This window comes from Perca flavescens, chromosome 13, assembly GCF_004354835.1.
Source record: "Perca flavescens isolate YP-PL-M2 chromosome 13, PFLA_1.0, whole genome shotgun sequence".
In the NCBI taxonomy this organism is placed as follows: domain Eukaryota; kingdom Metazoa; phylum Chordata; class Actinopteri; order Perciformes; family Percidae; genus Perca; species Perca flavescens.
The window spans coordinates 9,130,536-9,144,094 of NC_041343.1; the positions used below are offsets into that span (position 1 = coordinate 9,130,536).

The 13,559-nt window shown below is 42.6% G+C and overlaps 1 protein-coding gene across 1 annotated transcript in view; it reads left to right on the forward strand.

Annotated features, from left to right (window-relative positions):
• rnf43 (ring finger protein 43) overlaps nucleotides 1–12,768 on the forward strand; it is a 94,027-nt gene extending 81,259 nt beyond the window's left edge. Inside the window, exons 3-9 of the mRNA XM_028596408.1 lie at nucleotides 6,368–6,442; nucleotides 6,586–6,720; nucleotides 6,837–6,935; nucleotides 7,076–7,246; nucleotides 7,347–7,449; nucleotides 7,835–9,364; nucleotides 10,881–12,768. Coding sequence (XP_028452209.1) covers nucleotides 6,368–6,442; nucleotides 6,586–6,720; nucleotides 6,837–6,935; nucleotides 7,076–7,246; nucleotides 7,347–7,449; nucleotides 7,835–9,364; nucleotides 10,881–10,906 — 2,139 coding nt within the window. The 3' untranslated portion in view covers nucleotides 10,907–12,768. The remainder of the gene's footprint in view (nucleotides 1–6,367; nucleotides 6,443–6,585; nucleotides 6,721–6,836; nucleotides 6,936–7,075; nucleotides 7,247–7,346; nucleotides 7,450–7,834; nucleotides 9,365–10,880) is intronic.
• The last annotated feature ends 791 nt before the right edge of the window (nucleotides 12,769–13,559 follow it).

Here is a 13,559-nt window from a genome sequence, read left to right on the forward strand (position 1 = left end):
AATTTGGAGTATGGGTGCTCAACACCGGAAAGACCCTTGAGGCAAATTTGTAAAATTGCGTTTGGGGGAGATACAGCTTCACAAAAGTCTTGGAAAACAAACTACTAAGCATTGACTACTTTTTTTTTTTCCTTCTTTTTTTACATTATTTTTTGGGCTTTTCCACCTTCATTGACAGGACAGCTAGGTGAGAGAGAGGGGGAAGACTTGCAGGAAATCGTCACAGGTCAGATTCGACCCCTGGACCTCTGCGTTGAGGCATAAGCCTTGAGATACATATATGTGCCTGCTCTACCCACTGAGCCAACCCGGCCACGCATTGAATACTTTGAAAAAAACTTCTTGCTTCCTTTCTGCGAAATTTAATTGCAATGGCACTCCAAAGTCGCAGTTTGATTGGCTTCTGTGGCATGCGCATTTATTTCCTTTTTGTTCAAATTGATAAACTACATTTATTTCCTGTATGCTAACTGTAACAACAATATACTGTGACAGTTTGTATATTGTATGTATTGTATCAAATCAGCAGAGTATAGACTTGAGACAAAGCTAGAGTGTATTTTCTGTAAATGTTCAAATTCTACACATAGTAGTGCCCTTTAAGATACAGGTAGACAAGTGCAGATAATAAAATGAACGATGGCTTAATTCCATTTGTTTCAGTTTCAGCACCCTGGAATTGTGCATGCCCGCTCACTGTCACGCTGTCATGTCTTACTGGGACACTTGAATTGACGGAGCCATCGTTAATGTTGCTAATGACACACATGCTTTTCCTACAAGTCAAAATGTCTTGTGAAAAAGGCTCAGCATTAAGATTGGATGATATACACTTGTATATTGTAGTTGCATTTCTCTGTAACGGTTGGTCGCCATAGCTGCAAGAAACTGATAAGACTGTAAGAGTAATGGGTTGTCTGTGTTGCATGCATACCTGTTGGGTTGCACCTGTGTGACCTCACACACAGTGGCTTTCTAGCTCTGTGCCCTCAGGTGTATTTATGTTTGTGAAAGAAAAAGCTCTCCACTACCGGCTGCTGCCCTTCACCGGCCTTGTCTTTGCAAAAAACGCAGCAAAACTTCACCCGCGTTTGCCAGCACCCTCCGTCGAAATGCAATCAGTGTTAAAAGCCGACTGTTGTGGCCTGCGCGTTGTTTGTTAGTTTTTCAGCGATGACGTCTCCACTGTATACCTCTGTAAACCGCAGTCATTTCCGATGCTGCAATTGTTAACTGTCCATGTTTACTCAAATACCAAATAGTGTTGAAACACGTGTCAAGTTGCACCTCATGAGGATGGGTGTTTGCCTAACCACAGCGATGTCTGTTTCAGTTCCAACCATAACAAACCTGGAGATGTTGAAACCCTCGTCCATTTTTAACTTGTCTTGTTAGCGTCAGAGCTTTTCATTACACCATTAAAGGATAAAAATATCTCCTATTAATCGTGTAATGAGATCTCTCAGGCCTCTTCTGGGTCTGTAGAGACGTATGGCTTTGGCGTACACACTGTGGTATCACTACTGTTAAAACTGAGATATAATAAGACCTCAGCAGCAGTCATTTGAGAAATATATGATCATATATTTTTGAACTGTAGGAGACTATTTAAAACTACTACTGCTACTACTACTGCTGTGTGTTGGACCACGGGAGCGGGCTTCCCTGCATTTATTGCCTCGATTAGAGGACGTGTGGGCTCAGTGCCGCGTGAGAGAACTTTTGAACCCCAGGTAAAGCAAATTCCCACATGTCAAAGATCCAGCTTCTCTCTCTCTTTTTTTTTTTTTTTTTTTTTTTCTCTCCTATGTGACCGCACCCCATTTAGGCCCACGCACGTACTACAATTACTGTTACGATGAAACAGGGGCAAGGCTGTTGCACCAGAGCTGGAAGCCAGATCAAAGGGGATATGTTAATTTTTTATTTGACCTCTTCCTGACCGTCAATACTATGACCACCAGTGGTTCTGCGGTACAATGTTGTTAACTCTCAACCACACGCTTCATTTTGCACAAAAACACACACACACACACACACACACATACACACACATATAGTGTATGCACGCTCACAGATTTGTTTTTTGTGCACACATTGCTTTTAACTCATGATCGGCAATGTACTTTGAGGCAATAAGTGTAGGAGGGGTAAGTTTCTGACAGTCTGCGTATACAAAGAAAACGCCTGTTTCTTCCTTGTCATGCATTGAGTTTCTCTTTTTGTTATAAAGTGATCTGGGTTCAAAGCTGCCACTCCACAAAAGACCTTTCACATTAGCTTGATTAATGGATCAACCGAGTGATGTTTTAACCTGAATGTCTTTGTAAATGTGGGCTGGAAACCACTGTTTAGTGTTGTGTTTGACCCGGGTGATTAGATGATTAAACGTGTGTCTCCCCCTCATTAAGCGTTGGCAGATGCCAGACGCTTGAGAACATGTGCTGAGATACTGATGAAAAGGCTGCTATTTGTTTTCTCTTCTGGTGATGCTCGCGGAAGCATTTCTGGACTTTTTTTTTAGGGCACGCTGGTAAAAAATAAAAAACTACCTTCAGAGAAACCTTTGTAACAATGTTTCTGAGTGCTCTGATGGTGGATGTGTCCCCTTAGGTGTATCGTGCATTAAGGATGAATGGCCACACGGGACTTGCCCTTGCGCTCTCTTTAATCTTAATCACAACAGCACAACAGTTGCGATCAACAGTGTGTTATGCAACCGCAATATCACATCTCCAGCTCCAATGTGTTTTTCTTTGCTTTGACTTTCACAAAACACTTAACATAAAATGCATTTTCACATTACAATGCTATTATAGTCTTTTCTATACATTTGAGTGTAAAGCAAACATATGATCGCATAGTTGTTGTATTGTTGTATTTTGTATGATTTTAAGTAGAGCAGCATAAGCATAATTTCACATTATTTTCACACAAAAAAACACTAAAACATTCTGAATAAACATTTGTCCCCGGACCATAAACTACTACTTTTTTTCTTTTTTTTTTTCAAAACTGTTTATTAGCATTTTTTCAAAATCTGCTTTGATCTTTTCCAGGGTCTACTCTGTCACTCTTAAGTGTTGTTAAGGTGTTATATATAATATATATTAGTAAAGAAAAAATACTTCCCACATCTACAACGTGAAACAGGTGCGTTGGAGGGGGACAAGCAGATCAAAAGCATACTTTCTAATTTGCAAAAAATATAAAGTTTAATAGTAGGTACTAGACCATCTTCAGGCAAAAAAAAAAACAAATACAATTTTTTTTCCTGAAGATGGTCTAGTACCGAAACGTTGCCTACTATTAAAATTCATATTTTTTGCAAATTAGACGGTGTGCGAGAGTTTCTTTGCAGAAAATATTATTCAACAATTGACCACACAACTTCTTGTCTCGTAGTGATGAAGACACCAAGGATTATCACCCGACTCTGCAGTTCCCCTCAGCTCAACAAAGCTTTACAGTATATCGTCTTTCAGTTTATTGTTTTCATTTTCTGGTGCACGACTTTACTCTTTTGGTTCACTCTCACTGCTCTCATACAGTAGCACCAATTTAGACAGCAGGCAGTTATTTTCAGTGAAAATAGCTAAAATAAAACAACAACAACAACAACCTAGTCTGGCTATCACCAGACCAAGCTCAATCTTTTAAGATTGAACATCAGTCTGGTGAGTCTGCTGTGTATTTTCTACTGCACAAGAGGCGGGATCAAAAGGCATTGTTCAAATGACTCTGTACGCGATTGGATAGTCCTTCAACCAATCAGACCAACAATCCCGGTGACGTGGCAGTGACAGCGGCATCAACGGGTTGCTGTGCTTCGGTGGCCGCTATATTGAATGCAAACAAAAAGCTGTTTGGTCGCTTGTCTATCGCCATCGTGTTAAACCCGCCAATAGCGCGCCAGATGGATAAGCCAGTTTGTGATTGGTTCCTGCAAATTTGTTACGGAAGCAATCAAATCACAGGCACATCGGGCTGGGTTTACCCAGAGTGATAGAGATGGTTTTACCCGGTCTAACAACAACCGCTACGCTACCTGCTCAGCAGCGACACAGTTAGAGACAGTTGAATGTAACACAAATGGGAGGAGATTAAGGGATTTATGCATACTGTTGGGTGCTTATAGCAACATTAGGGAGTGTGGATGCGAGTTAATACAAGTTAACAATATGATAATAAACAAACTGTGCCCTGCTGCCCATATCCAGCTGTTGCCTTGTGTTGGTCATTGCCTGTGCCACAGCGCACCGCTGGTCAGTAGTGGCGGAATGTAACTAAGTACATTTATTCAATTACTGTAATTAAGTATACTTTTGAGTCAAAAGTATAGTACAGTACAATAGTTGAGAAATACTCAAGTTAAGTTAAAGTATTGACATACTTTATCTTAACTTGAGTATTTGTATTTGAATGTACTTTTATACTTCTACTCCACTATACTTAAGAGGGAAATCTGATATTTTTTACTCCACTACATTTACTTGACACTTATAGTTACTAGTTACTTTTTACATAAAAAATGATATATAGTTATATATATAGTTTATACAAATGATATGATGCAGTACTACACTACTAATTTACCCAGTAGTATATAAAGTATCTAAAATGGGCTCCACATTGACAAACTACAACAATGAACTACTCTTACATATTTTTTCGTGATCAAATCAGAATAATATAATATTCTACAATATAAACCCTTGAAAGGAGCCACTCATGCGTAATGAGTACTTTTTTTTACTTTTAAGTACATTTTGCTGATAATACTAATGCACTTTGACTTAAGTAACATTTTAAATTTGGGACTTTTACTTGTAATGGAGAATTTGGTATATCTACTTTTACTTTAGTAAAGGATCTGAGTACTTCTTCGACCACTGCTGGTCAGTAACCGGTAGTCATAAGTTCACTGATGTGCCGCCATGCTTGTTCAGAATATCTTTCTTTTAAAAATATTCTTTTAGCTTTAAAATGACACACTGTAAAAGGACATAATGAATGAATGCAGGACACTTTCAGAGCATAGTTTGAATACAAAATCTCTGTTTTTGAATACAAAATCTCCTTTTTTGAATACAAAATCCCCATCATCAACATTTGCATGTAAGGCTGAAGCCCCAACCGTTTCCTTTCATTCATATAACACCTTTTCTTTTCACTTAGTCAAATAATCCTCCACAATTTCTTTTGGCAACATTTTTCCAAACATTAGAAAAAAGGTTTAGATCAGGCAGCAGATTTGTGCTGTGGCCTTCAGATTCCTGCGTACGCACTTTTTAGTCAGTGTGTGGCTTCCAGAGTCAGGTGGAAAAGTGGCAGAAGGAGCTATACCTTGGTCTGTGTTGTGAGGCCTGAGGCTCAGTGCATCACTGCCACCTAGTGATGGCTTAAGACACTAAATGGACTGGTGTGGTCTTCTACAGCAGTGATTCCCAAACAGGGGTACATGTACCCAGGGGTAATCAATATCCTTCGCGTTCCACTTCAGGGATTGCTCCAGTGCTGCAGGAAATTCCGCCAGATGCATGTCTTTTCTGTTTCCTTCCGCTTTCTTTGTGTTGGAATTTAAAATTCTGTGGATTTATTTGGACTATTGTTGACCGCTCCTCAGATCTCTGCAGGGTAAACTAGCTAGACTATCTGTCCAATCTGAGTATTCTCTCACACGATTATTTTGCAGCGGCTCTGTGCGGAGCTTAGCACTGCCCATGACGATTCTGATTGGTTTTAAGAAATGCAATTAAACCAGAGCACATTTTTCGCCCATCCCGGAATGCTATGTGGAGTACCTAGACCCTCCTTCAGTGCGGTTTGGAGGAGGGTCTGGCAAAGCGAGAAATAAAAATAGAAATTATGATTTGATTAAAAGAATGTATCCACATATTAACATTACATCAACTGTAACACCTAAACAGTACATGTTGCAGTTATGTAAGAGTGTGTAAAACTAGTCAGTAAGTGAGCACAGACGTTTAAACAGGTAGCTAAAAGTAATGAAGATAAGAATGGAGTGTATTGCCACAGTAAGTTTCACGAACGTGGAATTTTTTAATAATATATAATAATATACATTTAAACATACATTCTGAATTGATAAAGTGGTACGTGAGTTCAGCTGACATGCTGTGGGGGTACCTCGGACCAAAACAGTTGGGAACCACTGACCTACAGTATATTCAAATGAACCGTCCGTTGTATAACTGGCCTCTGGAGGAGTGATGTGTTCGGTTGCATGGGTGACATGGGTGTATTTTCACATCCTTCAAGTATACATTAAGGATCTCCTCCAAATGTCCTCGCTGTTGTTACGTTTTATTTCTAACTGCCATCTCTCCTGTGTTGTCTCCTTCAGGCTCGCATGGCATTGGACAAAGGAGCTCAGGCCGTTATCTTTGATGTCAGTGATGATGCCAACGTTGCCGCTGAGGTCAGTGTGCAGCCGCAGCTACCCCTATATATTTATCTATAAAATATGTGAGACAAAAAAAACACACAGAAATGTCACACTCATATTTCTGTGTATTTCTCTTCCTGCTTTGGTTTGCACAACAAACACACACAAACACACAGCTGCGAAAAACCAACTCCCTCCCCCGTCCAGTCGTGCTGGTGGAGGCGGAGAATGCTGAGAAGCTGATGGGTTTGGTCAACAAGAATGAAGAGGCCAAAGTTTGTATTGAGATCCTGGTGGAGCAGTCTAGATGGGTGAGCAGTGAAACACATGGACACACCGCTCTGACTTTCCTTTCATTGGCTGGAAGAATATATAATGAAATCATATAAATATTATGCTCTCCCTCCATCCTCTTCTCCCTTTGCAGCCACATGATGTGGGTATCCTGCTCACCATTGTCCTAGCTATTCTGGCAATCGTCCTAATATTTGCTTTCCGCTCCAAGTGCAAGTCCAACAGGACCTTGGTGAGTGAAAGCGACAACGTTGGTAGAAGTGTAAAAGCTCACAGAGATGAGGGTGACAGTGGATCGTCTTCATTTTGGATGCACAGTTCAGCTGGAAATCTTGTAAAGGTTTTTCTAACACTCGCTGCTTGTGTGTGCAGGACTCTGTCCATCAGCAGACCATGCGGGCCATTAGTCGATTGGAGACCAAAACCTACAGCTCCCAGGGCTGCTCGGGCTCTCAGCACCACCAGGCACCCTGGGGGTCAGCCAGCAGCTCCAACTCGAGCCCTGTATGTGCTATCTGCCTGGAGGACTTCCAGGATGGGCAGGTAAGAGCAGAGAGAGCGAGGAACATACTGGATCTGTAGAGGTATCTGTCCTGGTCAGCTATTTATCATCACATCTACCTCCGTCTCACTTTTGTCCCAGCATTTGAGGATCATCTCCTGCGCTCATGAGTTCCACAAAGAGTGCGTCGACCCCTGGCTGCTACAACACCGCACCTGTCCCCTCTGTATGCACAACATCATGGGTGAGGAAAAGCTTATTTCCAGTCAGGTTTTGGTGATCATCTGGAAACATGTGGCTCTCTTTTCCATTCAGGCCACAATGCGGCAATAGAAGAATCTTAGTCAGTTTAAAATTCTACATTTGGAATGTGGATTTAAATAGATGTACAGTTTTACTAATACCAACTCAGACATGTTAAACCAGCCATATCTCTGAATTGTATATCTGGACCTTGAGTCTGTAAATAAAGTTTTTTATATATATATATATATATATATATATATATATATATATATATATATATATATATATGTAACCCCTTTTTGAATCTGCTATGATAAGTGCTGTATAAATACAATGTTACCCTGCAGTTTTCTGTATATTCTGACTGCTGCATTGGTCCACAGGGACGGAGCGGCAGCCCCAGAGGAACAGACTCCAGCAGAGTCCGGAGCAAAGCCAGAGTTTCCTTCACCCTCAGCCTTACAGCAGCCCACACAACCACCCCTTCCCCCAGCACGCCATCCCCTTCTCTCTGAGGCCCCACTATCCTCGTGGACCCTCTGGACATTATCCCTCCCTGGGCCACTACACCGGCTCTTCTCCCGTGGATGCCCAAACACTACGTTTCCTCACCAGCAGGCCGCTCGCGTCCGGCTGTGGGTACCACCTTCCTGCAGAGGGACCCGGGAGGCCCCACAGGATTGGAGGTAACTGCAGGACTTCCACTCACCACTACACCCCACGTCGGTCCTGCCACAACTACCGCTCATCTTGTCCGGCCCAGCGCAGTGCATCCAGCTCAAGACTGCACCACGCCGCCTCCGTCACACCACAGCCGCGTGGAGCGCCGGCCCATAGCCGGCAGGACGACGGCAGCTGCTCGGGTGGCAGCTACCACACAGAACGCAGCGGATACTTGGCTGATGGGCCAGCCAGTGACTCCAGCTCAGGGCCATGCCACGGCTCCTCCAGCGACTCAGTTCTCAACTGTACTGACGTGTCCCTGCAGGGGGTTTACGGCAGCTGGTCCACCTTCCGTAGCTCTCTGAGCAGTGACTATGATCCGTTTGTGTATTACGGGCCAGGGCCTGGGCGCGCCCCTCGCAGGAACAGCCTGGAGGCCGATGCCCAGGCCCGGCCCAGGTCTCTGGATTCTGTGGTGAACAAAGCGGGCTGCCCCGAGGAGCAGCCGCAGACTGTGTTCAGCCACATCCACTACCACCGCCACAGACACCACCACTATGAGGAGGGGGAGCACGGCCAGGGCCCGAGCAGAGGCTCGGACGAGGAGCAGGAGGGCGCTGCTGCTGCTGCTGCTGCTGCTGCTGCTGCAGCGGCGCCTGCTCCTCTTGTCCTGGACAAAGACTTGCCTGTCTGCCCTCCTAAGCACAGCCCCTGCCAGTGCCCAAAGCCGGACCCCACAGATCGGCCCAGTCCTGGGACAGAGTGTCAGGACCATGACCCCAGCAGCCCTGCAGGACCTCCTGTCCTGGTTTCCCCAATCCCTTTACAGCTTCAACCCCACTGCTGCCACCAGGGGCACGGACACCCTCCCGCTCCTCTTGGGCGAGTGGGTGGCTGTGTGCTTGATGGGCCCTCTGTTCGCTTCCACCAGAGCCTAGATCTGCAGGATGACCGTAGCATCCACATCCACTACGGCCAGGGCCCGGGCTTCTGCTGCTCCCCTCCGGAGCTGCACCCTGCCTTGCTCCCCGTGCCCCTCATTCTGGACTCTGGAGGTATGGAAGACTGGCCTTGCTATGCCGGGACCCATGTTGTGTGGCAAAAGCGGGTGCAGCAGGCCCGCTCAGAGCCTCAACTCTTGGGGCCTGGGACCTCTATGGACAGGCCACCCTGCAGGTTCCACCACGGCCCTGCTGCCGACCGCAACACAGACATTTGTTTGTACTGCCAAACATTACACTACAATCAGGGTGGGTGTCTCACTTTTTTATCTTTAATAACATGACCAGCCCTTTGGACTTAAAGGATAATTTAGGGTTATTATTTTTTTTATATATAGTTTTGGCTGGCATTTCTATTGCTTGTGATAATGTTGTACTCGCCGAAATAATTGGTAAGCTGTGGGAACATGGCAAAGTCGCTACAGCACAGTTCAGGGCTGCACAATATGAGGAAAATTTGTGATTTGCGATAACGACATTACTTGCGATAAATGAACAGATATTAAAATACTCAGTTCTGCCTTTCTGCTGCTTTCAGTATTCTGCTAAAATACAACAATTGCTTGTTGAATTTAAAACAAATGAAAGGAAATCATTTCCAACATTCTTTTATTGAACAAATTTAACATTAAATTAAACATAAAATGCACCACTAAAAAAGAACGACAGTTAAGTGCAGTTTTCTACTGATATTTTCTTTCAACTAACTCTTTCGCGATGTGTTTATTGCGTCAGTTGATATCGCGATGACAATTAAAAAAAAAAAAAATATATATATATATATATATATATATATTGTGCAGCCCCAGCACAGTTGGACCGGGCAAGAAACAAGAGCAGTCAGATGATCTGACGGGTTAACAAGTCAAAGCCGCTGTATTTGGAGGTTAAACTGCAAGTGAAAGTCTGAAATGTCACAAATAAAAAGTTCCGGTAAGTACGGAAAGTACAGAAGGTCAAAATTTAACCAGAAAGTCAGTCTGTGGTCGATGCTCAAATGGACAGTTTGGGTAAAAATTGTATTTGACTTTTGTTTCCTCTTTCGAATCGGTTTGGCTAACCTGTTTACAATCTGTATGTTCATCTGACTGCTTGCCTTCAGGGTTCAAACTTAACTTTTTCGTCCACCTGCCAAATGGCTAGTGAATGTTCAAATTTTACCAGCCACTCAATAGATCACCATTGGTTGTTTTTTTGGCTGGTGAGTGAAGCAAATCTACCAGCCACTTTTATATTTGACCAGCATTTGGCTGGTGGATGGTGCTAATTTTGAACCCTGACTGATTTGGTAAGTACTTTGTTTTTATTACAAATACTGTAGGAGTGATGGAGAATATACAAACATAAGCCCTGGGGGGAAAAAAAACTGGAATGATTCTTTTAGACCTGCATACCATTTTTCTAGGGCTGTGCTCGATTAAAGAAATTCTTAGTCGACTAACACTCATTCAATTGTATCGACTAATCGATTAGTTGATTTAATCGACAGATCTGTAAATCTGACTTTCTCCGCAAAGAGTCATGGAAAAGCACCACTTTCATTCTTGTGTTTACCAGAGATGTGCTCGTACGTTTCTTGGAAATAAGTCATTCAACATGAAAAAAGCATAAAACACGACTAAAGAAATCTAAGTTGACTAAGACCAAAACGACCGATTAGTCGACTAATCGACTAAGAGGGAGCAGCCCTACATTTTTCTGTATTCTTTGTTTCTCTTTGTATTATTTTTTTAAAGATGACTGGAGCTGTTTTTGTGTCCCCCAGGATCAGAAGAGGAGTCTGGCGTGTGAGAACTTGTTGCATGCACATTATCACGCTGCTACACAGGAGCCAGAATGGACAAGCCTCTCATTGGCTATCGCTCTCATGTCTTCAACATAATTCCACCAGCAATGCCTCGGTTCAACCGATTCCCCAGCTCCCCCCCACCCCAGGATTCAAAGTTCACATGCTGGAATGCTCTTTCAGCTGAGTACGATTGAAAATGATCGTGATTAAATCATGCTTACATTTTTAGAATAATGCTAGACCCTTTATAATGTTGTATATGGAAATATATTGAATGATTTGGGAGTTGCTGGGGAAACAACTCATACACCACCAAGGGGGGAGAAGTGTTTTTCTGTGTTTCTGCTCGTCAGTTATAGGAAGATTATTCATCACCCGGGTTCAACGTTTAAAGTGGGTTTTTTTCACTTGTCCGGTCGGGAAAAATAAAAATACTTGCCCAAAGTCAAATTTTTTTTCGAGGGAGAGAAAAAAAGTTTCAAAAAACTTTTCTTTAAACCATCAAAAGTGCCTCAAATCATTCAACAAGCATTCTTTGGACGGGGGCAAGAGAACGACATCCTCATTTATGATACGATGATGCCCAAAACGGGCAGGTGGGTTGTTTTATTTACTTTCCGGCCGTGGTGTTTTCACTTTCCCCGGGGCCATCGTGCGACCCAAACTGTTGAACCCTGATCACCGACATGATATCACAAGTTCCCATGCTCCCAAGCAACGAATGATCCCCGCTTAGGGCGTTGAGCCCTCGTGAAGTGAGACTCCATCTCTGCATTGCTCACTCTATTGCAAAATAACTTGATTTACTTTCAGAGGTACTTACTTCCACCAGCGTGATCTTTGTCTTCCTTCGCTGAGTCCAGTCTCAGCTGAGAGAAGCTTTTCCCTCCAGCCTACCTCAGCTCAAATTTCTTAACATGCCTCACACAACGGGGGTCTTTAAAGGTACTGCTGTAAATTTTTTAATAATTTTTTTTTTTTTGTCACATCCATGTAGCTCCCATAAACTCAACAAAAAGTGATCCTCTTGGCAGTTTGTCCAAACGGAGAGAAAGCTTGATGCTCAGCCACTCAGACGGACAGCATTCGCTGAGGTTGCTGAGCCTTGCATGGGCCTTGTTTTAAATAATGGCAGCTGTTTTCAACATGTTTGTTTGTGTTTTGGATCATTTTCTGTTTTTTTTATTTGTTTTTTTGTCCGTAATTGTTTCCTTTTTTAACCTTTCAAAATGAACCGGTTTGACTGAATTATGTCGTCGTCATTACAAGTTATTGCCTTGTTCTTGTCATTTCTCTTGCCAGTGCCTACTTCACATGTTTGACCCCGGTGCTGTTAAACCGCCTGATCAGTGCAGAGTAAACAGGCCTCATCACAAGGATTCTGCTCCTTTAATGCCTAATTCATCACAATGTTGTATTATCCTCCAAAAAGGATATTTACCAATCCAGCAACTAAAGCTCTACAACATTGCAGCCATAGAAAAGTGATAGTGACTATATTTAATGATATAACTGGAGTAAAGCCATGCTCGGTAGACCTTACGGTCCCAAGCATCAGCTTCATCTGCTGCCGTAGCACCAGTTTAATGAAAGCTCGAAGTGCCTTTTTCCCACGATTTTCAAACCGTAATGGGTAGAGCCTGAGAAATGTCTCAGGAACAATCAAACACTGGAATAAATGGTAAGAATACATCTTAGTTACAGTAATGATACCCCAGTTGGTAAAAGATCCTTTGTCGTGGTAAAGGTGCATTGCCAATCCATGCTTTGAAAGATCCACCTTGAATCAAAAATCAAACACAGTATTTCAAAGATGTTTTTTTCATTCAGATAAGTCATTTTTTTTAAATGTTTAACCATCTCTCCAAACTATAAACAACAAATCAAGGTTTAAATCTCCATTACCTACTATTCCCTCTCCTCCTATTTAGCCACTGGGGCAGACTGAAAGACAGAAAAGAAGTGTTTATATCCCAGCAAAATGACTCTGAACACTTTTACGGTGTAGATAAAAGTCGAAGATATGTCTCTTATTTTCAGGTTAACCACAGACTTCTTCATGCCCGCATGTACATGGCTAAATAATCAGAGATCATAGCTAAAGGAATTTTGTTCTAGCGTGGACTTTCCCTTAAAGGCTCTTAAAGTCAAAATGTGAAAGAAGCAGTCAGACTTCAGATCCAGTTTAACAGCAGAGCTCATGGGTATTGCCATGTAACCAGTAGCACTTAACTAAAGCCTCATGTGTGCCTTATTCATTCAAACTGTTCATAATCCTAAATCAGGAACCTCCCAACACTCTAAGCTCTTACATGTCTAACCAAAGTGGCAAAATCTTGAACACAGTGAATTTATAACATAGTATGTGTTGTGCCTTTTGTACCCCCTGCTTCAACCCTTTCCTTAAAGCTTTAGTGCGTAACTTTTTTTATGTTAATGAACGTCCGTTACTTTCAAGCCATTGCCAAATGAGTTGATACAAAGCTAATTAAGACTGTCAGCTCCACACAACTCTCTCTGTATTTGTCAGTATGGCTGTGTTCAGAAGATTGTGGCGTCCGGCAACTTTCGGGCGCAGAAACTCGAGCAAAGATAATTACTTCTTCTGAAGAGTTCATTATGGTTTTTTTAATCCTCCGTGTCCTCCTTGGCTAC